Below are 23,160 nucleotides of genomic sequence, written 5' to 3' on the forward strand. Positions count from 1 at the left end.
AAGTCATTCAAGCGTCACACACGGATGTCAGTCGGTTATCGATTGCATAAAAAAAAAAAAAAAAAAAAAAAAACGAAAGAGAAAAAAAAAACAAAAGTCCTCCTCCAATTGGACTCGGAAAAAATGCGGGATATGCGAGCGCGAGCTGAAGGAGAAGCTTCGCTTCTTGCAACCGTGCTGTGGTTTATTAGCTAAACGAGATAAATCGAGTAATAAAATTTGAGATAATAATATCTTTATTGACGCGTAACAAGTGTACGACAACGTGTACATCGCGGCGCGTATTATATAAAATAAAACAAAATTAAAGATCAACGCGCGTATCGAGAAAACAAAACAAAATTCACCGATACAGGGTGTCGCTTGTAATCTTTTTTTTTTTCACGTCGTACGCGACGTATCGCGCATTCTTGGATTTGAGCGTGACGACAAGTGTCACGCTATCACATCCTCCGTGCCAATATCACTTGCAGCGCAGTAGCGGTACGCACACACACACACACGCACGTGCTATCGTTTCACATGCGGGTTGTATAAAATCTATAATATAAACCGAACGCGTCATTCGTTCGCGGTTTAACAACGTCCTTGGCGCACCTCGCACGCCGAGAGATATTGCTAAAACTCGCATTAGCGGTTCGTGATTCACCGTCCGATTATTTAACGAGTCGATTGTTAACGTCGCCGTAACTGGATCGGTCTCTCTGAAAAAAAAAAAAAAAAAAAAAACATTTATCTATCCGATTTCCTGAGCGCGATTTTGTTTAAACGCAAGATCCTTCGCGAATTTTTTTTCGTTCGAGAAAACCACGAAACGACGACGATCGACAATTTGTTTAACGAAGATTCAAAAGTTCGTAACGTCGCGTCGTTTTTTTTTCGCGAAATTCTGTCTCCGCACGTCCGCGGCGTGTGTGTGTCTCGCACCGCAAAATTCTGTCTCGCGCGTGTCTCGCTTTCCTCCTCTACAATGTAGCGATAGAAGTTTCGAATTTCACGCGCACGTTGAGAGACGTGAAAAAAAAAACCTTGATGCGCGTGACGGACTGTGAAAATTCGCGTTCGAAACCAATCGACATTGCGCGTCGGGCACGAACCGGGACAGCGGGACGGAAAAAAGCAATTATCTGTATATCAGATTATTCTTTAAAATGTGTGTTAGCTGTCGAAATAAATGCCACTAATTGCAGCGAAAGCTGTCGCGGTGATATCGATCAGCAAACAACAATTTTTTATCTACATTGTATAAAAAAAAAATTGTCTATTACATATTCATTACATTGTGATCATAGAACGGTCTATATAGACTGTATATAGACTGCAGAAATAGAAATAGAAAATTCGCGAAGGATATAGAGAAATATTCCATTCGACTTTCTTCGGAGAGCGATTCGACAATTATAAATAGCCATTTTGTTCTCACACGTTTCTCGTATCCTTGTCCCGATTCAATAATTAATTTTAATACATTATTCGTTCGCAAAGTCTCGCGGCTTACGGGAATTGTTGTTGTCATCGTCGTCATCGTCGTCGTCGTCGTCGTTGTCCTTCGGAGATGCTTATGTTAAAGATACACTTGCCGGAATTAATGTACAAAATTTGCGAGACGTGACACGACGACGACGACGCCGCCGCCGCCGCCATAATTAATGTCGTTAAACAGGCAACGCGCGTTGAAACGGCGCCTAGGACATTACAAAAAAAAACTAATATAAAAACATCGCACACTGTTTCTCGGAGAGCTGCGATTATATGGCGTAATCATCGCCATTGCGATAATTATACCACAGAATCGTAACCGGGACTACTGGCTTATCTACGATTACGATCTTCTTTCATGCAATCCCGCAACCGAACACAAGACACGTTTCGAAGAAGTACATCTACATCTTATTTATTTTTTTTTTTTTTTCCGTGTTTCAAACGTATGTAATTTCTCAATGCTATTATTAGGTTATCATAATTCTCCTTTCAGCCAGCATTTGCAAGCTGAGAATTACTTAACGCCGAAGAGCGAAGAAGAGTGCGGCAATTTTCGAGTTTCTATTTTTCGAGAAGCGCGTATATACGCGCGGGGACACACATCGAACGCGCGTGAACACGTATGTAGTTGCAGCAAATGAATACAAAGAAGTTGAAGAGACTCGACTTTTTTCGCAAATCGCAATTTAATAAACGCGCATTATTCTAACGGTACTTAACCGCTGAAAATCGTTGGTTATAAAGCAGACTCCCTCCCCGTCTCGGCAACGACTACCGAGAATCCAGGAAGAGAGCGCGATGCTACAAAATGATGCATCAGAGGAGGAACACACCGATAATATTGAAGAATATTGCGAGATTACTCGCCGAGTCTATTCTTAGCTCAGCCTCGAAACGGTCTCTAAGAAAACTAAACTGTTTCCGCTCAAACAAACTGTATATATGTATGTATCTATATATACATATATAGCTCCGAGCACACGTAACTATTTATTTAACTAACTTTGTAACATAACTTTTATTTATTTCTTCGAGAGAGAAGAAAACACAGATAATGTAATTTAAAAAACAAAAAAATAAGATCTTATTAAACTAATAATATATGAATATAGGGACATGAAGAGCCGTTCGCAGGAATCGATTTGTCACTGATTGTTTAAAAAAATAAGATATTTCAAAAATTAAATTAGAAGGTCAAATTCGAGCACATTGAAAGAATGTTTTAATTAATCTATTAACATTACAATATTACAATATTAACATTACAATGTTAATGGATTAATTAAAACATCCTTTCAATGTGCTCGAATTTGACCTTCTAATTTAATTTTTGTTTTCACAATACGAGCGTTTGTTTTATTTTTTCATTTTTTACTTTGTGTGTAAGATATTTCAATTATCTTTGCGTCAATAAACCATAAATATGCAAATTTATTTCCCTCAGATTTCTTTTTTTTTTTTTTTTACAAAGTGTTAAAACTACGACGATTGATAAGTATTCGAAAAGGTGAACGACAATTTATCGGGGATTGAAATTTATTTATATTTTATTTTTCAATATAGTCGCCGTCTAACTTTGATACATTTTGATCGGGCGTTTATCGAGAACAGTTATACTGCTCTAGATGGAGAACGATTTCTCGAATTTCAACATAGCCATTTACGACTTTGTTGTTGAAAATTTCTTTCCACTATTTTTTTTTCAAATTCGGAAATAAATGAAAATCGCACGGGGTCATATCTGTCGAATAAAGACGGATGAGCTATTTGAAGTTCAACTCGAACTCTAAATTTTCAGCACTGCGATAGTTAAAGTACTGTCAAAAATAACTCTGAGAGCGTTTATCTTGGCGAGCTGTCGCCATAAACACTAGGTGCGATAATGATCGTCTGATGTTTTCTGAAAGATGAAACTTCGTCCACAACAATGTGACACTTCTATCGTTACCTGTGCGTCGTTTCGGATACTTATCAATTTTGTTCCTCGTATTGTTAAACTCAAGGTAGCGACGAAACAAAACTTAAGGGGAGGTCATTGATCTCGGCGCGTAGAGAAGCTACAACATCATTAAGTCATGAATAATACATACTTTTTTGTATTAGTTAATTATTCACGACCATGTTTATCATATAAACGAACGTGCGAAATAACGGATCTTCCAGTTTGACGGATAAAATAGAAAAAATAATTTTACCAGAAACGAGAGAAAAATTACGTCGGTATATATATATATATATATATAGCATTTCTGATCGGTGTGAAATATCGTTAACTAGATGCCAAAGAGACGTGAGAAACAGAGAGAGTGTGCGTTTTATCGTTAGTGTGTTGTGAATAATAAAAACTTATCAAATCTTTACATGTGAATTAAATAATCACAATTATGTGAATCAATCGCGTCTTCATCACGTAACCCTAAACTTAAGAAGATCGAGCAAAGATTAAATAAAACAAATATATTTAAAAATATATTTAAAAATATATTTAGAAAATATAATTAAAAAATATTAAACAAAATATATTTAAGAATATTTTAATAACCATTTTTTCCGCGTCGAAATTATTTCTTCGTTTTATTAAACGTCTGCCAACGTTTGCTGAATGTAAAAACTTCACAAAACTAATATATTGTGCTATATATATATTCTTGTACTCGTTTTCTCGAAGTTTGATCCAAACTGTCTCGCTTAAATAATTATTTCTCGATCGCAAATGATACATTTTGACAAAATAATCAACAACTTTTGTCGGGGAATTGTTACACAGAAGAGAGACTGATGTGTAAACCGAAGGTTTATGTAACAGTGGCTATATACTGACGCGTGTATCGCACGCGTATGCGATTCATCGAGCGTTCCACGATGAGTCACAGAAGAGCAACGAAGAAGATGAAACAATTTACCTGATGGCTCACCTGATGGCTTATCGAGTTTGCGATATATATTCGCGACAAGCAAAATAATACACAAGCGTTTCATTATAATGGGAATTCTAGGAACGGACGCGAGTAAAATTAAATTTCTTGTCCGTTTGTGCGCTTTTTAATTTTTACTTGTTTTTGTTTCTTATTTTTATTGTACTAAAATATATATAGTAAAAAAATGAATATAAATATTTAGTAAATATAAATATAAATATAAGAATTTCAAGAACGGACGCGAATATAAGTTAAATTTCGTCTCCGCGTTCGTGCGCTTTTTATTTTAACTTCACTTGTTTTTTTGTTATTTATTGTACCAAACTATATTTAGTAAAACTACATAAATATTATAATAGAAATATAAATATTTTATAATGGGAATTCTAAAAACGGACGCGAATAAATTAAATTTCGTCTCCGCGTTCGTGCGCTTTTTATTTTAACTTCACTTGTTTTTTGTTATCTATTGTACCAAGTTATATTTAGCAAAAAACCACAAATATTTAATAAATCAAAAGGATTTTTTAACGGCTATTATTGCACATTGTTATATTACGTGTATGAAAAATGTGCATTTCAAAATATTCGCGCGAGTAAAACTTAAAAAATCGATCTCTTCTATTTTAAGAATCAAGCAAAATTTAGACACACATTATTTCCGCACTTCCGATTTATTTTAGTTACGTCGTGATTATTTCTGCATCGGTTCGCAGAGAGTCGATCGATCGCGGGAAAGCGATCGATCCCTTTAAATGCATTCAGGGTCACCCTCTGTCACGGACCGCGTACAGTCCTCCCATTCGCACTTCCGCTCGATATGTAACCGAATGGTCCCAAATGAACGCTTTTTAAAACACAAACGCGAAACACGTCATGCGAGGTGTCCGCACAGGTGCGTCCTCACGGCGATTACTCGCCGGTCGAGCAGAGAACGAGTTGCGCGCTTAGCAGAAAATGAAATAACGCAAAACGATCGACAATGAAAAATTCTAATTGAACGCAAATATCTCAAGGTTCTTCAAGGTAGGCAGGGTACGAAGGTGTAAACGCAAATTGCTATTCCAACGACTGTTAACAGTCGTATATAATGAGCGCAATAATAATCGCACAGGTTTCGGTCTTAACGAGAAAATCGCGCGCCGGCGATCTTTCTCAAAGATTGTAATTTATTGCAACCTTTCTCCGCGTTTCCCTGTCTCTCTCTCTTGTGTGTTTGCCGTTTTCAGAAGATAATGACTAAACTACGCGTTTATTTTAAAAACATGCGCACTTATCTCTCTCTCATGAATTCTTATATACTATTCCGTATATATATACGCGCCGTAATGTGGCGTATAATGAGGCAATATGTGAGAAACGTATAGATGAAAAACAGAGATACGCGAAATATTCCGAATATTGTTTAAACTTGTAATACGATTCTCAAAGACGCAAACTCTCTCAGCGTACAGAAAATCTACAAGGGCGGCTCCGGGATTTTGCTCGAGATGACTCGCGCGTTAATTACAAGAGAGATAGAATTAATCCTGTAATTGCGACTCGGTCTCACGCGCATACAATTGTTGCGAGCGAATCGCACGCAACAAAGAAAACCGATCAATTAATGTCATTAAAAAAAAAAAAAAAAAAAACAATCATTTCTCGATTGCACGCATCGAAGCGTTCAAGACGCGATCCCACTGGGTCAGCAATACCCGATCCGTTCCCGAACTCAAAGATCTCGGGACGTTTTGGATGACGGAGCGGAAAAGAACGAAGGAATCGAACGAGCGAGCCGAGCGAGCGAGCGAGCGGAGGCCCCGAAGCCGATCGAAGCGAGAGAGTAAGGAAGCAGAAACGCGGTGTAGGAGGAAGAGAAAGAGAGAGAGAAGAGGTGATAAAGAGAGACGAGGAAGGAGAGATAAGATAGGTAGGTGGAAGCTTCAAGAAGGGCGAAGAGAGAGACGATCGAAAGAGGGGCCCCTCCCGTGAGGTGGCACGATCTGACGAGAAGGGTCGGGGGCCCCCTTGCACGATCCTGGCCGTCCGCGCCGGTCACGGGTGGGTAAATGGGTATATAAGCGGGGCCCTGGCGATTCCATCTCGACACACGACCCAACCTTCATCCCGATCGCCAACGGTCCCTCGCACACGAGCGTACAGTCCGCACGCGCGCGAAAAAAAATCAACAGAGAAAAGACAGAGAGAAGAGAGAGCCCTCCTCTGCTCGCGGTTTCTTTCTCGTTTCTTCTTCGATCAAATCGCGTCGATCGACAGTTCGCGCGAACCGGTGAGAGAGCAGAACTTTGGGAGAGCCGCCGCCGAGAGAAGAGAACGAAGAGATCGCCGCCGTATCCGGCAAGTCGCCTGGGCAAGAGTTTTTTTCCCCGGAGGAGAGAAAAAAAGACGTGAGTACAACACACAACGCAACCATCACCATGTAATCCGCGTTTCTCTTTCGCTGAGAGAAAGAGAAGAGAGTTTTGCAACCCCCCTCGACCGAAGAAACTCTGTCGCGGCGAGAAAAGAAAAAAAAACGGTCTTTCGAAAGAGGAGCGCAAAATAAGGTTTGTTGTTCGCGTTCGGATTTATTCGACTCCGTTGCCTCGCGTTTCGATATGCTTTCGGTCGGTCGATCAATCGAGACGCGGGAGCAGAGAGTTTCTTCGTCGTCGAGCGTCGCTTTATTTATTGTGTCGTAAGCGACCTCGAGGATACGCGCCGGTCCGTTTATTATCGCGTCAACCGTCAAAAACGAGAGGAACGAAATATCTCATCGATTCGATCTGACGTCGAATTTCGTCGAATTTTTTTCCGAGACGAAATCTTTCGTATTCGAAATTGTTACGCGGACTGGTCGATCGAGTTCGTTTTTTTTTTTTTTTTTGATTGAAATCTCGAGTCGGTGTGACATATGTATGTGCGGTCGCGCGACAAGACGCGGGTTGGTTGAGAACTCGGAATAATCAGCATATCAGCCCCCGCACGTTCGTGTGGCGCGGGAGAGAGACTTTTCTCTCGCGAAGCGAATTGCAGTTTCTTTCGCAATACGCGTAGGATTCGACACTCGCGACATAGTCGCAGTCGCCGCGCGCGCGCGCGCTGCGGCTTCGTCGTCTCCGTCGCGCGACGGCAATAGAGACAGTTTTGAAAGTGGAGCGCGATAATGCTATTGTTCGCCGGTCGGTAGAGGTTGGTATTCCGCTCGTTCAATTAGCCGGGGTGCGGCGGACGGAAATTTTTCGAAATAAAACGAGACGGCGATAAACGCTTCGATAAACATCACCCTTTGTTTGTCACAGACGATTGCGGGAACCGCAATCTCGTCACGTAATCATATTTATCTGCGGTTAATTTTGAACGTTTATTAATTTTTGAAAAGAGGAAAGAGAGTTTCTAGATATACGAAGACCCCAGTATCAAAAGAAAAATCACGCGCTTGTGCATTTAATTGTTAATTAAGATTTTTTTTTTTTTTTTTTTAATTTTATTTCAACTCTTCGTGTTGTGTAAAGTCTTTTTGATTTTTCTTGTCGAAATTGTCTGTCGAACAATAATAAATTGATAATCAATGTAAATTCTTGACAGATTTATCAATCAACATCGTAAAATAAATACGTTGTTTTTACGAAAAACAAGTTTAACGGATTGCGCATTAGCGCGGTTTGAAGAGAGTTAATGAGGAAGGATTAAAATTCACGAAGGAACCGCCGAGAGTGTTGCATGCCGCAAGAAAAGAATTCCGGTGCGCGAAGAGGTCAAACCGAGGGAAATGCGCCTCGCGTGCAAAAGTTACACACTCCTCCTCCGCCGTCGTTATATACATATAATTTCTGGATTTCTCAAGGAGCGACAGCGCGCGCGCGTTTGCGTAATTTCGCATCCACACGACCCTTAATTAACCGGCTTAATCTATCAATCTGCGAATTACCTGCGCCGCGACTCGTCAACTCGAGGTTGACGCCAACCATTCTCGGCAGCCATCTTCCTTCTCTTTCGCAACTCGTCGAACGCAACTGTTCGAACACAAATTGTCTGTTCAATAAATTAAACCGAAAAAAGAGTGACGTTTACGCGCGGACTTTAAATCAAAACTATACAAGCGGGGGGGGGGGGAGTACGGGGAGTATATCTCGCGACCGCGCGAGAAATTGAACAAAAGAAGCGTCGCGTAGCGGCGAGATTAGACAAGCGGGACGACGTGCTCTTTCAATAGACACGACCGGCGCAATCAGGAACCGCGCGAGAGAGGCGCTTGAAAGGCGCGAGAAGAAAGAGTGGAGAGAAGGCCTGTAATCATTGACGATGGAGCGCTTGATGGCGCGCGACTTCTTTGTAAACGTAGCACCATTATTACATCTCTGATGATCTTGATGAGGTAATCGGCGTCCATCATCTTTCACAGGCATTTCCTGCGTCTATCGACCTGAAGAGCCGCCGACCGCTTCTCGCTTGTTTGTTTTTTGTTTTGTTTTGTTTTTTTTTTTTTGTATATTCGCGACGCGCTCCTCCCCCTCGTCCTCTCTCTCTCTCTTTCTCTTCGGAGTTTCGATCTTTCTCGAATTTATTGTTTTTTACTTTTTCGAAACTTTTTTTGTTTTTTTTTTTTATCGACGACGACGACAACGACGACACAATCTCGCACGCATCGACGAACACGCGTCCGTTTTCACGTAACGCCATGTAAGAAATAATTAACGGAACGTCCATGGTGCACGCAAACAATAAGTCGACGAGTATATATCTGGTACTTGAATTGACACGCAATTAAGTTTATTGCGATGACGCGCCGTAGCCGTGCATCCGGTACAATGATTCTAAAAATAAAAAATTTCCATTTCGGAGGACTTGAATTTTATATCGGAGATCCGCCGATTCGACCGTGCGAAGTTTTAAAAATATAACTGTTGTTGATTGAGAAACAAAAAACAAGGTAGACGACTCTCGGCGACTTTCGGCAAGCAAGTATTAACGCGCATTCGAAATCGGACTCGTAATTAAGGAGAGAGAAACCAGAAGACTACTGCGAAACGCAACGCGATTCTCGAGAAGAAGTAAATAAGAACAAAAAAAAAGAGAGAGGAAGAAATCGACATTTTTTTTTTTATCTCGACGACGACGCGATGCGGTTTCGGCGAATTTTATTGAAAACGCGTTCGGCAAGTTTGTAAACGCAAGAACGTTTGCGGCCGTTGCTGGCGCAATTGCCAAACGCGAGTTTGCCCCGTAAAAAAAACTGAATCGTTTTGCCGCGTCCCGCCCGTTCACTCTGTCCCTCCGCGTCCCTTCCCTTCGTCTTCGTCGCCACTTCTCGCCTCTCGACTCTCCCGCTTGCGACGCATTCCGGTTTGTCGCAATCGCAAACATTTTTTCCGCGAGAGAGACTTGCGACAAGAGCGACCTCCGCATTCGTGAGAAAACACAAACGTGAATTTTTCGTTAGAAAATAATTTTAAACTTTTGCAATATAATAAATGACTTTCATCAATAGAAGTTCGTTGATGAAAGAAAAATCGATAAATCGATAATGAAGCGTGCAGTCTATAGACTGGAAAAGTGAGTGTGCTTTTTGTCGCGCGGCGAGTAATCGCCGCGCGTTACTTCGCCGATCAAACCGCGACAACCCGACGACGACGACGACGATGACAACGACGCGTAAATACCGCGTCATTTGTCTCCGATTTCACGTACACACGCCTACTCGCGGAATAGTCTACTGTTTCGCTTGCTTGATGCATTTTGCGTCGCAATGATCGCTCGCGTATGTAATTGTTGTCGCGCGCATAATGAAGTATGATTATGAATCTAAATCCGCGTACACGTGTAAACTTCATCATACGCGAAGTCAACGTTTCGTGAGAGTAAATGTTGATCTAAATTTAAACAAATCTCTCTTGAGAAGATTTTCATTTTAAATACAAATTTATGTACAAACCGTCGTTATTTACTTGACAGTTTTCTTCGTAGAAATATTTTCATCTCAAGAAAGCGAAGTTCCACTCTTACATGTTTCGTACAATAAAAAAGATATTTTGTGACGAGAGAGAGAAAGAGAGATAGAGAAAGCGTCATTTATTAAGCGCTTCGGAATAAGAGATCCCCTCAAGCGCAAAAACATAACAAAAAAAGTCACAAAGATAATTAAACAATTAACAATCATTAATATCAGAATAAAGTTACTAAAAAAAAGAAGAAATGATAATAAAATAAAATTTCGAAAAAAGAATAAAATACGAAAATAAGGAGAAAGAGAGAGAGAGAGACAGAGAGAGAGAGCGAGAGAGAACCGTACGCGCGCGCGTAACAAGCACGCGGGACACGCATCCTGTCATTAGTTCCATAACGTTCGCCTTATTAGATGCATTCGGTTCAATGTCACCCGTCCCTCTCCTTCCTGCCGATTCCCTCGCGGTGCGTCCATCGGCACCCAGAGCCGCGACCTCTCCCCTCGGCTCTTGGCTCCCCCATTACAGCAATTACAGTTGTCGTCCTTTCGTCTCGCGATCTCTCTACGATCGGGTCCATTCATACACACACGTTCGTTCCCCGGCCATTCATGCCGAGCTCTGTCACGACTTTGCTCGTCCTCACGTCCGTTCACGCTAACTGGAAGATTGCGCGTCTCAATGTCTTCTCGGCGTGAAGAGGCGAATTTTTACCACGCAGGGGAAGCTCGCTTGGTCATTTGTGATAAGAAGCTGTCGTTGCGCTCGCAATGAATTTCAACATTAAATTGTCAACGTTTATAAAGTGCCACCAAGAAAAACGATTCGACAAATTTAATATCGCAAGAAATGTGTCTCGATGTTGATTGGAAAGTCGGCGGAAAATATTATTCCGCGGAAGATTTGTTCAACAGAATCTTACTTAGATTTCACAATGTCGCGACGCGTATCAATTTTCAGAATTGAAAAAACTTTAACGATCGAGAGGTCCCCCCCCTATCTTTTCTCCTTTTCGAATCGTTGATTTTGTTTTTTGCGATAATTATAATCGCGACACAAATTGATTTTTGAAAAATTCGATGTGTTCTTGCAGATAAATCATGATGATAAAATTTGCTGTGGCAATGATATGCATCTTGGGGGTGAAGACGGTCATCACCATGCCGGTGGCCGATCATCACGAGGAGCAGGAGTCGCTGTCGGTTGTGCCCCTCGTTGAGAAAACCGAAACGGAGGCTCTGAAGGCGGCCGAGACGACCAATTCGGAAGCCGCGCAGAGCAACGCGCCCGCGGAAGCCGCGGCTAGCCAACCGGCGCCGCAGCCCGCCGAACAACAATCCGGTGCTCAGCAAGCGCCTGCTGTGAGGAGCAGCGAGTCGAGCGAGGAAACACAGTCGGTTGAAGCAAAGAAAGAAGAGCCAAAACCAAAACCGGCTGAAGAACCTCAAGCGCAGGCAAAATCCTCCGAGGAGAGTCTCGAGGGAAAAGAAGATCCGAAAGTCTTGGCTACAACCGAGAGTGAGAAGAAGCAGGAAGAACCTCTGAAGGAGGCGGCCAGCGAGGCAAAGGAATCGGTCCAAGCCGCGCCGCAGGAGCAACCTGCCGCGGCTCCAGCTGAGAAGAAAGCGGTGAGTTTCTTGTTTTGGCGATAAATCGATCTCTGAGCGCGAGTAGACGTTTTTTCGAGATTATAATCTTGATCTCATTTTTCACCAACCCGTCTTTCAGGAGGAACCGGTAGTCGCCGAAGGTAAGAGCGCGGAACCAGCGGAAGCGGAGAAAGTTGCGCCGATCGAGAAGCGCGCCGATGACGCCGCCGAGGTCGCCAAGGAGGAGCCGAAAGAGGAAAAGAAGTTGGAAGAGTCGCACTCAATTCATCTGAAGAAGCGAGTAGCCGAGCTAGCCGAGGGAGCAATTTCGGGACCACCAGTTGCCTTTCCTGCCGCGAAGAGTCATCAGAAGCAAAAGAGCGAACCAGTTGAGCAGCTCAAGGAACCTGTTCACTCGCCCGCGCACGCCAAAACCGCCGAGGAAAAACCCGACCGCGTAACCCGCGAGGCTGAGGAAGCGGCTGATTCCCCTGTTGCCGCTCCCGCCGCTCCTGCCGCTCAAGAACCGGTTCAACCGTTAGAAAAATCCGCTCCCGCCGCTGAACAGCCCGCAGCGGAAGCCGCAAAGCCAGCGGAAGAGCCGAAGCCCGCTGAGAAGAGCGAGAAGATCGAGAAGAGCGAGCAGCTTGAAACGGCGCCTGCCGAGCAACAGGTTGTAATATCCGGAGATCAGCAGGCCGCCAAGAGCGAGGAAAAGGTGGCTGAAGCAGCTGAGAAGGAAGCGAAGAGCGCCGAGGCTGCAATCCAACAGCCCGCGGAAGCAGCTAAGGAACAAGAACAGCAGCAGCAGGCTCAGGAGTCAAGTCAGATCAAGCGGGACACGGCGGAGACGGTCGAACAACCGCAAGCCAAGTCGGAGCCGCTTCCGGCCGCTGAAGAATCGCAGCCGAACGAGCCTCAGCAACAACAACAACAGCAGCAGCAGCAGCCGCAAGAAGCCGCCAAAGATCTGAAGGAGCGTTCCAACGACTCCTCTGAAGAAAAGACCTCCGAGGACAGCAAGGAGGAGTCCAAGGAGTCCAAGAGCAGCGAGGAAGACAAGTCCGAGGAGCAGCAGAAGGACGCCAAGGCACCCGAGGGAGCCAAGCCGGAGCTGCTCCCGAAGCCCGAGCAATAAATCTCGGACGGGCTCGATCGACGAGTAACCTCAGCGCGGTAGCAGCAGCACCATCTCGAGGAGGAAGAGGAGAAGAAGAAGAAGAAGAGAAGGAGAAAGAGAAGAACTGCTTCTCTCAGGGATCGGGACGAGCTCGGGCACCGGTCTAAACGAAGGACACGTGCACGAATTTGTCGCGAAACGATAGGAGCAAAAAAAAAAAAAAAAAAAAAAAACAAGAGAGAGAGAGAATGCGTGAATGTGTGTGTGATAGCGAGAATGCGAATCGTCAGAATAAGAAGCGTAAACGACGAATCAGAACAGAAAGTGTGTAAAATTTTTACCGCACAGTGTGAATGAGAGAACGAGAGGGAGAGAGAGAGAAAAAAAGAGAGCGCGCAAGAGAAAAGAGCGACCCCATCGACCCGATCGATCTTTTTTTTTTTTCGCGATGGGGCTTGTCCGATTTTCACGGCGCACCACGATCTCGATGGCGCATCTTCGCGGCGGCCGGGATGGCCGCGTGTGTTACCGCGAATGTCGAGCGCGAAACGATATCCTTATCGATGTAACTCTTCTTCGATATCGCGACGATCGCGCGCTCGCGAATTCCTTTCCCTTTTTTTTATAAACGGGAGACGGAAAACACACGGGCAATCTCTCACGGGACGCGACTCGCAACCCCTTCACGGGGGTTCCGAGGCGGCGTTTCCGTTCGTCCCGGCGGATATCGCGATTTATCCGCGGGGACGAACTCCAAGGCCTTTACGATCGATTTTATCTCTCATCCCGCCCTTTTTATGAAATTCCCATCCCTCCCCCCTCACCCTTACCACAACAACCACCTCCAACGTCCCATTTGAATGACACGCACCACTGCACAACACCACAATTCCATTCCGATAAAACTATACAAATAAGTAGCTCGACTCTGTCTTCTTTTTAGAGATACATGTGTCATTTATTATTATTTTAATATTATTATTATTATTATTATTATTACGATTTAGTACCAGTACCACTATTATTATTAATATTATTATTTGTATTATTGCTATCATCACACATCGTTATAATAATAATTATTATTATTACTGTGAAAAAACAAAAAAAAACAAAAAAAAAAAAAAAAAACAAATATCGACGACTTCGTTTACTCCGTTTGAACCACCATCGTCCGCATCCACGGATTATCGGCGTGTAAACGTTGCGTTGGAATTGAGAAGATTCATGATTCTATATTATGCAATATCTATCAGAGAGATTTGTGTGTCTTGTATAAAATAAAATGCTCATGGTGTCCTTCAGTTTTGTTCGAATATTATAATTTTTACATATAATTTTTAAATATACATATATATATATATCATTTTTGAGAGAAGTTGGAGAGACATATTCGAGAAGTTGAGAATACAATACACTATGGATGTTCTTCTTTGGAACACTCGGATAATTCTCTTTGCTCATTCAACAAATACGCGTGCAAAGAAATTTTTTGCTAAATAAATCCAAACCGGATAAAAACTATGTTTTTTTTATGCGAACTGAGCTTTGTGTGTGTATACATCGACGAACGATATGTGATTACTTCGAAAAAGAGCAGATAGGTATAAGAGAAAATGGCAAAAATACATCTTTGGTGATCGCACATCGAGAATTGTTTCGCCGATAATCGTCGCGCGAAAGTTGCGCCAAGCTCGCAAGACGAACAACAAACGTCATGTTTTTTTTTTTTTTTTTGTCAATCGCACAAACCTCAACGTCGCAAAAGCGTAACAAGATAACGTTGGGTGAGTCACACGCTCCAAGTGACACTTGCGCGTTTTCAAACAACTAATATCATACACACCGCGCTGTGTGGTCAGATATATACGATAATCGGCTACTTCCGTCAGCCGATAAACATCTTCGCGCTGTTCTAATGCGAAGTAACAAGGCACAACGAGCGAGACAACACCGATGACAGCGGATTGACAGCGAGCGATATAATTTCCCTTTTAGCTTCTCTGTGTGACTTCCCCTCACCCCCCCCCTTCGCAGTGTGTTCACAAACCGTTTACGCGCGCAACAAGATTCAATAAACGCGTCCTCGCGACATTTCGAGATATCTCACGATCGCGGAACGTTTCTTTGAAGATTGAATTTGCTGAAAAAATAAATAAATAACGCAGATTTTTCGATCGAAAAGCCTAAATGTAGCCGCAAAATGTAACTACGTGCTCATCAAGAGGATTTCGAGAATTCTAAGTTGAATTGAGACCGAAAGGAGCGTTTAAACAAAGACGTTAATATATTGCTCGTATTAATAACAACGGCGGAACGTTTTTTTTTAATCACATTAAAAAAAAAAAAAAAATATCGACGAGTTCGTTTACTCCGTTAAACCACCATCGTCCGCATCCGCGGATTATCGACGTATACGTTACGGAATTGAGAAGATTCAAGATTTTATATCATGCAATATCTATCAGAGAGATTTGTGTGTCTTGTATAAAATAAATGCTCATGGTGTCCTTCAGTTTTGTTTCGAATATTATAATTTTTACATATAATTTTTAAATATATATCATTTTTTTTGAGAGAAGTTGGAGAGACATATATTCGAAGTTGGAGAATACTCTTCCCCAGCGGCAAAAACAAACGATAAAATCTTTGGTCTTCGGAATAAATATGAAAAATATATGATATAATAAATGATATAATAAATAAAAATGATATAATATAATAAATAAAGACAAACAATTAAAACAAACAGGAAGAAATATTTCGCAGATAATTTTATATCATCTTTTTTTTATCTGTTGAAAATATAGTTTAAAGCGTGTCCCCTAATCGTCTCTCTGTAAACCGAGGAATTATTCGTATAGACACTCGTAAGAGAGAGTGCGGTAAAACTTAAAGGTCCGTTGTTAACGGATCGTCAAGGAACGAGTCTCAATTCGCGGATTTACAATGGCGCGCAGCAGCCAATACTACTTTCTCTATTTTCTATGCTCATTCAACCGCAACAACAAATCGACCATTCGTGAAAAAATGCACTTGCACAAGACCCCGAGTCTCGCAATTGCTCGCGAATGTCGCACGCCGACATTTCTCCGTGATGCGTCGCGGTGATGCATCGATTCGTCAAAAGGGCGAGCGATCGGTTCTGTTTGCGCGACGATCACCACCAGGTAAGTAGGTGTAAACAATGGCGATGCCATAAGGTGAGCGTACCCAGTGAAATGTCAAGGCGCGCGAGAGGGATAAAGTTTTGCAATGTGCAAACTCTGTGAGATATTGTTTTTCTTTATTGTATCAATCTCTCCACGCATATCTAACGTTACGTACATGTATATATATATATATATATACGTGTAGCTGAGTCTCTTCGCAATGGATTTATGAATAAATCAGGATTAAATGAATATTAGTAGAAAACGTACGTGCGCAATTTTATCAGCGTTAGAGCAAAACTTTGAATATAAAAATTTGAACGTTATTTTTTGTTGCAAAGAGTTTGGGCCGTATTAAAATATATTAATAAAGTATACTATAAGTAAAATATATTAATAAAATATATTAATAAATTATAATAAATTATCGAGGTTAAACATAAATTTTTATGACAAAATGCGATTTAAATATAGAATCAGAGAGAGAGAGAGAGAGAGAGAGAGAGAGAGAGAGAGAGAGAGAGAGAGAGANATTTTTATGACAAAATGCGATTTAAATATAGAATGAGAGAGAGAGAGAGAGAGAGAGAGAGAGAGAGAGAGAGAGAGAGAGAGAGAGATTATCAATCTGGATCTCTTGTTTTTTTTTTAATTTTTAAATTTTTTTATTAAATCAAAAAGCTTCATTTCTTCCAAGTTTATTCAATGTCTACAAAAACTGAATACTAAGCGTAGATATCAGTAAGCCGTTTGCAAGAGAGATTGTACTCAGTTGCCTCCGTGGCGCAATCGGCTAGCGCGTTCGGCTGTTAACCGAAAGGTTGGTGGTTCGAGCCCACCCGGGGGCGTTATTTTTTTTTTTTTATTTGGACAATATTACTTACATAGCGTACAGTAATTGACATTAATATTAAAAATTATTTTTAAATTTTTTAACATGTAAATAACAACGGTAAATTATTTTGTGATCATGTTTAATTTTTGGATAATTAATCAATCATTTAAATACATACAAAAATAGTAAATGTAATAAATAATAATTGCTAAATTAATTAATATCTGTTGTGTAACTATTGATACAAAAAAAAAAAAAAAAAAAAGAGAACGTGACCCCGACGTGATTTGAACACGCAACCTTCTGATCTGGAGTCAGACGCGCTACCGTTGCGCCACGGAGTCATATGATGGAAGAAACTTCTAATACACTCATATGCTCAGACATTTAATTGAAATGACATATTGAGACACAAATGTTGAGTATTGTCGCGCAAAGAATGTGCATTTTAGATTTAAAATCTGTCACATACCTCATTTGTGAGTAAGAAGCACGCCAAAACGCCTAATGACCACCAATCAACCTCGTGTCTGTAATATTCCTTTCTTAAAATCTCAGGTGCTGAAAAACAATAAGAACTCCCATAAATATTAAAAAAAAAAACACACAGATAAAAATAACACAGTATTTCAAATTTACATTATTTGTTGTAACATAATTTATTTTAACGATCTATTTCATAAGCAAATTACATAAGCAACAACACGTGACATTGTTCTATTTTCTTACCCATATACTGACGTGTTCCACATATTGTGTTTGTTCTTTCCGAGAAGTTTAACCATTTAGCTAAACCAAAATCAATTAACACAGCATGACCTTTTGCGTCCAGAAGAACATTTGTTGTCTTCAAATCTCTGTGCACTATACCAGCGTGGTGTAGAAAATCTAAACACAACCACATTAAAAGTAACAAACATCAAGTTTCTTACATTTTAAATAAATTGTTAAAATGACTCTTTTACCTATAGCTAAGGCAATTTCTGCCACATATATTCTAACTACTTCTTCAGGTAAACAACCATACTTGTCGACTAGTGAAAATAATTCTCCTCCAGGAATATAATCCATCACTGCAATATTGTTAATTTTCATCCGTTAATGCGCTTAGAAAATTTTAATGGCAAAATTTAATGTTTTGCAGTAATAACACCTACATATGTACAATGTCTTCCTGCCTTGCCATCTGTGAATGGAGTTTACTATGAAAGGATGATGTCCAACCATTCTCTGTATTGCTACCTGAACATAAAATATCACGTTTCTCTTCGCTATAATTTTGTTAAATTAACATTTTGTTCTTATCAAGATAAATGCCTAAATGTTTGTTTGTACCTCCTGTTTAGCTTGCATTACAGCATTTTCCGCCACAATCACAGCTTTTCTAATGACTTTCAGTGCAAAAAGTTGACTGGTATCCTGCTTTTGTATTTTGTATACTTTTCCATAAGCTCCTTTAGCTATCACATCCAAAAACATGTATCCTGTTTTCAGAGGTGGCTCCTTAAACGGAAACTCGGGTAGAAACATTGACTGGAAACGTGGAACTGGCCATAATGTTTTGGATGACCCATGAATGTCTTGTGTTGCACTTTTGCTCCAACTAAAAATTGATGAAAATAAGGTACTTAAGATGTACTTAAAATTGATGAAAATAAAATATCTAAAATTCTGTACAACATTAAAGACTATTTATTCTAGGTAATAGTATATTTTAATTACGCAAACAAAATAGAATTACTGAATAAAAGTTAAGTTTTGTTACTTTTTGTGAGAAGCACGGGACCACAATCTTTGCTGTGTTTCACTAGAAGACTGCTGTGCTGTTGTAATGCAGCTTCTGCTGAGCAAGTCGCTGAGGCTGTACTGTAAATTAATAAAAAATTATTTTGTTAATACAATATTGATCGCACAACATAGATACATTTTGATTACAAAACATTTACAATGGAAAAAAATGAAGAAAATCCAACAAGAATAAATAATTTTTACTAATTGCAACATGTGTAAACATATTGTTGGATGAGGTTAGAAACGTACAAACAGATGATACGTACCTGGCTGTCATACTTCTGATGATTGCGATAATTTCTTTTCGTGTGTAAATTGCCCATCCAAAAACGTGTTTCAACTGATCGTCGAGTTTCTCAAACGACGAGCGAGTGTTGATAACAACGAGCGATAATTCGAAAGCACCGCCTTTCGAAATGTCATTCTGCTGTCAAAGTCATGCGAAGTTCACGGATCATTTTCTGTTCAAATAACGTTACCACGCGCACAATGCGTTTGCATAATATATTGCTCATTTTATTATGTATACACATAAATGTGCCATTTTTCGCGCATTTCTTGACTATGATAAGAAACTCCCCTTTCGTAAATTATCTTACAGAAATTTAAAAACCACCAGAAAAATGTGAACGTATTATAAGCGACGTATCGCGCGTTACTATATACGCTAATGATAAATTAACTAACTTAACACACGATACGTCTCGAAAAAGCAACAAAAGATCTTTGTGACACGGCGATTTAACTCAATGAAGTTAATCGCAATTCAAATTGACGTAATCGTGCGCGGCAAGTAAAACAGTTTCGAGAAACAAAATTAAATATTTTATTTAAAATTGCCAACCAAATCACAAAGTCGCAAAACTCTCGAGAACAAAAACGTTATCTCGTTTTAACAGTCATAAAAAGATAAATTGAAAAATCTCGCGGAAATATTTACGACAAAAAAACTAAAACAACGCGGCGTTGCGTATTCCGCGCACGAACAAAATAACACGCAATTTGAATTTTTTTTTAGAACCGTCGGAATTCAAACGTGTGAATGACGTCATCACTTGACTTGTGTGGCGACGCCACTGCGAGCGCCACCTGTCGGATCGGGAAAGTTTTTCGAGAACGGCAGACTAATAAAGGTTTGAAGAATTTGCTGACGCGCAATCGATAATAACGAAAATTTTCGCGAAATATATATATATCTTCTATTTTCTGCAGGAATCGTTTTTATCGCAACTCGCACCGTGACATCAGCGTGTTCGCGACTCGTCGTCCACGTGATACTAGCGCAGTTGTTGCGACGAGTGTGGTGCGGAATAGAGTGCGGGACCTAAACCACGAGTGATTGATCCCCCTGTGGTGTCAAAAAATTGTCGGTTTTTAGGCGCGACTCATTCACGTCGTCCGCGTTTCGCGGCCGCACAACTTTCGAACGATTGTATGCCAAGTCGTGACGTCTGCGAGCGCGCGTTCTACCAACTATGATCAAATTATTCTCGTTGAAACAGGCGAAAAAAGATGGCGAGTCACCGAAAGCTGGTACCCAGAAGAAGGCATCCGCGGCGCAGCTGAGAATCACAAAAGGTTCGCTATATAAATTCGCGGCGAGATCGCGGCGCCGCGCCACGGCGACGTGTCCGACACCCTCTCTCATCAGATCCGTTGTACTTTTTTTTTTGTTTTCAGACATAAACGAACTCAATCTTCCAAAAACGTGCGGCACCGAGTTCCCGGATCCCGATGATTTGCTGAATTTCAAGCTGATCATCTGTCCAGATGAGGTGAGCGAACCGATGATTCGGTCTATATATGTTGTCGGGTCACAATGTCACACTTGCAGCTCTTTTATTTTTTTTTTATTTTATTTTATTTTTTTTCGAGAAGAGACGTCGTGATTGTTGACATTCGCAATGTCAGTTCCGACTTGAAATAAGCGGCCTGCTGCTTCAATTCAGAAAATTGGAATACATATGATTGTTTCGCAGGGATTTTACAGAGGTGGTAGATTCGTGTTTAGTTTCAAAGTTGGACCCAATTATCCACATGAGCCACCTAAGGTCAAATGCGAGACGCAAGTTTATCATCCAAATATTGATCTGGATGGCAACGTATGCCTCAATATCCTAAGAGAGGACTGGAAGCCTGTGCTCACCATCAATTCTATTGTCTACGGTCTTCAATATTTGTTCTTAGTACGTTCAGTTCTAATAATTCTATTGTTTGCAGATATTTCAGTGAAAGAACTGCATTTTATATAGTTATTTATGTCTATTTTATCTTATATACACTAACATGAATATGATATATGGCAGGAACCAAATCCTGAGGATCCACTAAATAAAGATGCAGCTGAGGTTTTACAGAACAACAGAAGGGTATTCGAACAGAATGTAGTGAAAGCTATGAGAGGTGGTTATGTAGGTTCATATTATTTTGAACGGTGTCTTAAGTGATACAGTGCCTCGCCGTCAATACTGTACATGCTTTTCCAAGGACTCACTGTAGGTGAAGAGATCCTAAAGTACAGAATGGATGCAGGATCATACGGTGTTTTCATTGTTACCTGTGTAACATTAACACTTTTACTTTCTTTATGTCCCGCCAGGCCTATGCACACTTAATCCAATTGAGTTTTCATGGATATTGAAACAACAGTCATTTGGTTGCAAAAATTTTCTCTGAATATTTGTTCAGGCTGTGGCATTATTTTTTTTTTAGTGAAAGTGCAGTGTTGAAGGAGTTGTAGAATTATAGTTTGACGTTTCACAAAAGATCATAGATGTTACAATGTGGTCAGAGAATGTTTTCAAATGTGGTTTTTTACTGTAACGCACTCAAAATATTTCCAGGAATTTTGCAAATTTTTGGATTCTGAATTTTGAAATCCATTTTGTTCCTTTTTTTTTATATATATATATGTACTTTATGAAGTATTTATTTTCTAAAGTGTGTAACTATCTATTCGTCGGCATTGTAACCTTTCACCCCGCAGCGTCTATCAATCATTTGAATCTTTATTTAAGTACATGTACAAGTAAAAAAAAACGTAACTTATGTATTGACTGAGAGTGGAATATAAGGCTGTTATAAAACTGAGAAAAATAAACATAAATAAAAAACAAAAATAACTAGGAAATACTTCGTGGCTTTCAAATACACGATTGCTTTGAAGAAAAGTCAGTAAGAGCCATTGTCTTACTAGTTTTTCTTGAAATCAGTCATTTTGTTTAAATTCTTCTTTCAACAAAAAAAAAGGATATATACATTTTACATCCTGACAAAATATGATCTCCTTCTCGTCTATGTGCGCAACAAAAAAAAAACAAAAGTTCAGTCATTTTGTTTAAATTCCTTACAAAGAGAAAGAATTACACATTTTTACATCCCGACAATATGATCTTCTCGTCTATGTACACAAAAAGCAAAAAAAAAAACGATTGATGTTTTTGTGAAACGCATTTGAATTTATTTCATACTAAGAGAAGTGAGTACGTAGCTTGCTTTATTGTATGTACAAATGAAATCTTACAGCGGCTACTAACAATCGTGAGATTACAATACAATCGTGAAATTTGTTTATGCTACAAAATTTAATTCGTTATGTTTTATAATTATTAGAGAAATGTTGAAAAATTTGTAAAATGTCTCTCGCTTGTACAGTACTATTCGAAGTAATTGATCGTATCTCGATGAAAGAAAAGATGATGAGAGAAAGATAGAGAGAGAGAGAGAGAGAGAGAGAGAAAGAGAGAGATAAAGAGAAAAAGTTCAAAGAAATTGATATATGCAACACGAAATATGTCGAAATGTGTGCCACCGATTCTTTTTTTCTTTACTTTTATATTGATGTGTAAATCAAGATGATCCAATAGTAGTATACATGTATAAATGTACTACGTCCCTCTGACGATTCTATGTGCATTTTGGAATTTACAATAATTGAAAAAAAATATATATATAAAGAGAGATAATATATAAACTTCGAAATAAATCATTTTTATACAAACGTTTGATGAAATTAATTTTTATATGTATATCTTAGAGATCGAAATATTTCCCGATAAAAATTAAGTTCTTTTAACAAGTTTATATAGTTTGTTCGAGATAAAATATTATTTCAACGACAACACGATTGTAAATTCCAAACTGCCGCGATCATATAAATTTTTCTGTTGTGTTTCACTAAACTACTTTGATTAAACAGACGTGTGGGAGAAGACTAAAATGTTATACCAATTCACAAACGCGTGTTACATAAAAACTCCAAAAAAAAAAAAAAAAAAAAAAAAAAAAAAGGACTTGGATAAATAAAAAAAAAAATGACAATTATACAACAGATATACTACATTTTC

General features: G+C 40.0%; 3 protein-coding genes and 2 non-coding genes across 6 annotated transcripts in view; 3 read left to right on the forward strand and 2 right to left on the reverse strand.

Annotated features, from left to right (window-relative positions):
* LOC109855929 (serine/threonine-protein kinase S6KL-like) overlaps positions 1-19,805 on the reverse strand; it is a 63,369-nt gene extending 43,564 nt beyond the window's left edge. The window contains exons 1-8 of one of the 2 annotated variants that reach the window (XM_020430654.1): positions 19,659-19,805; positions 19,081-19,275; positions 18,789-18,889; positions 18,359-18,626; positions 18,181-18,265; positions 17,989-18,096; positions 17,753-17,911; positions 17,496-17,584 (exon numbers count right to left, since the gene is read on the reverse strand). In XM_020430654.1, the coding sequence (XP_020286243.1) occupies positions 17,496-17,584; positions 17,753-17,911; positions 17,989-18,096; positions 18,181-18,265; positions 18,359-18,626; positions 18,789-18,889; positions 19,081-19,137 (867 nt within the window). In that variant the 5' untranslated portion in view covers positions 19,138-19,275; positions 19,659-19,805. The other variant, XM_020430653.1, reaches the window with a different exon arrangement.
* On the forward strand, positions 6,475-13,269 carry LOC109855928 (neurofilament heavy polypeptide-like). The gene is made up of 3 exons (XM_020430650.1): positions 6,475-6,790; positions 11,421-11,955; positions 12,056-13,269. Exons 2-3 carry the CDS (start codon positions 11,428-11,430, stop codon positions 13,052-13,054), a joined length of 1,527 nt encoding a protein of 508 aa, XP_020286239.1. The 5' UTR covers positions 6,475-6,790; positions 11,421-11,427; the 3' UTR covers positions 13,055-13,269.
* Trnan-guu lies at positions 16,963-17,036 on the forward strand. The gene has a single exon. It is a non-coding gene; the product is annotated as a tRNA-Asn (tRNA).
* On the reverse strand, positions 17,296-17,367 carry Trnaw-cca. The gene has a single exon. It is a non-coding gene; the product is annotated as a tRNA-Trp (tRNA).
* A 260-nt stretch (positions 19,806-20,065) lies between the features above and the next one.
* Positions 20,066-23,103, forward strand: LOC109855927 (NEDD8-conjugating enzyme Ubc12). Its single transcript, XM_020430649.1, has 4 exons — positions 20,066-20,392; positions 20,495-20,589; positions 20,794-21,000; positions 21,121-23,103. Exons 1-4 carry the CDS (start codon positions 20,290-20,292, stop codon positions 21,259-21,261), a joined length of 546 nt encoding a protein of 181 aa, XP_020286238.1. The 5' UTR covers positions 20,066-20,289; the 3' UTR covers positions 21,262-23,103.
* Positions 23,104-23,160: the final 57 nt, after the last annotated feature.

This window comes from Pseudomyrmex gracilis, unplaced genomic scaffold, assembly GCF_002006095.1.
Source record: "Pseudomyrmex gracilis isolate BER0280 unplaced genomic scaffold, ASM200609v1 scaffold_102, whole genome shotgun sequence".
NCBI classification, from domain to species: domain Eukaryota; kingdom Metazoa; phylum Arthropoda; class Insecta; order Hymenoptera; family Formicidae; genus Pseudomyrmex; species Pseudomyrmex gracilis.

Bases quoted from the DNA above. Each gene is read 5' to 3' on its own strand.
- LOC109855928 (XM_020430650.1), top strand. From the start codon at position 11,428: ATGATGATAAAATTTGCTGTGGCAATGATATGCATCTTGGGGGTGAAG. The intron at 11,956-12,055 runs GTGAGTTTCTTG...CCCGTCTTTCAG, and splicing joins CTCCAGCTGAGAAGAAAGCG to GAGGAACCGGTAGTCGCCGA.
- LOC109855927 (XM_020430649.1), top strand. From the start codon at position 20,290: ATGATCAAATTATTCTCGTTGAAACAGGCGAAAAAAGATGGCGAGTCA. The intron at 20,393-20,494 runs GTTCGCTATATA...TTTTGTTTTCAG, and splicing joins GCAGCTGAGAATCACAAAAG to ACATAAACGAACTCAATCTT. The intron at 21,001-21,120 runs GTACGTTCAGTT...GATATATGGCAG, and splicing joins GTCTTCAATATTTGTTCTTA to GAACCAAATCCTGAGGATCC.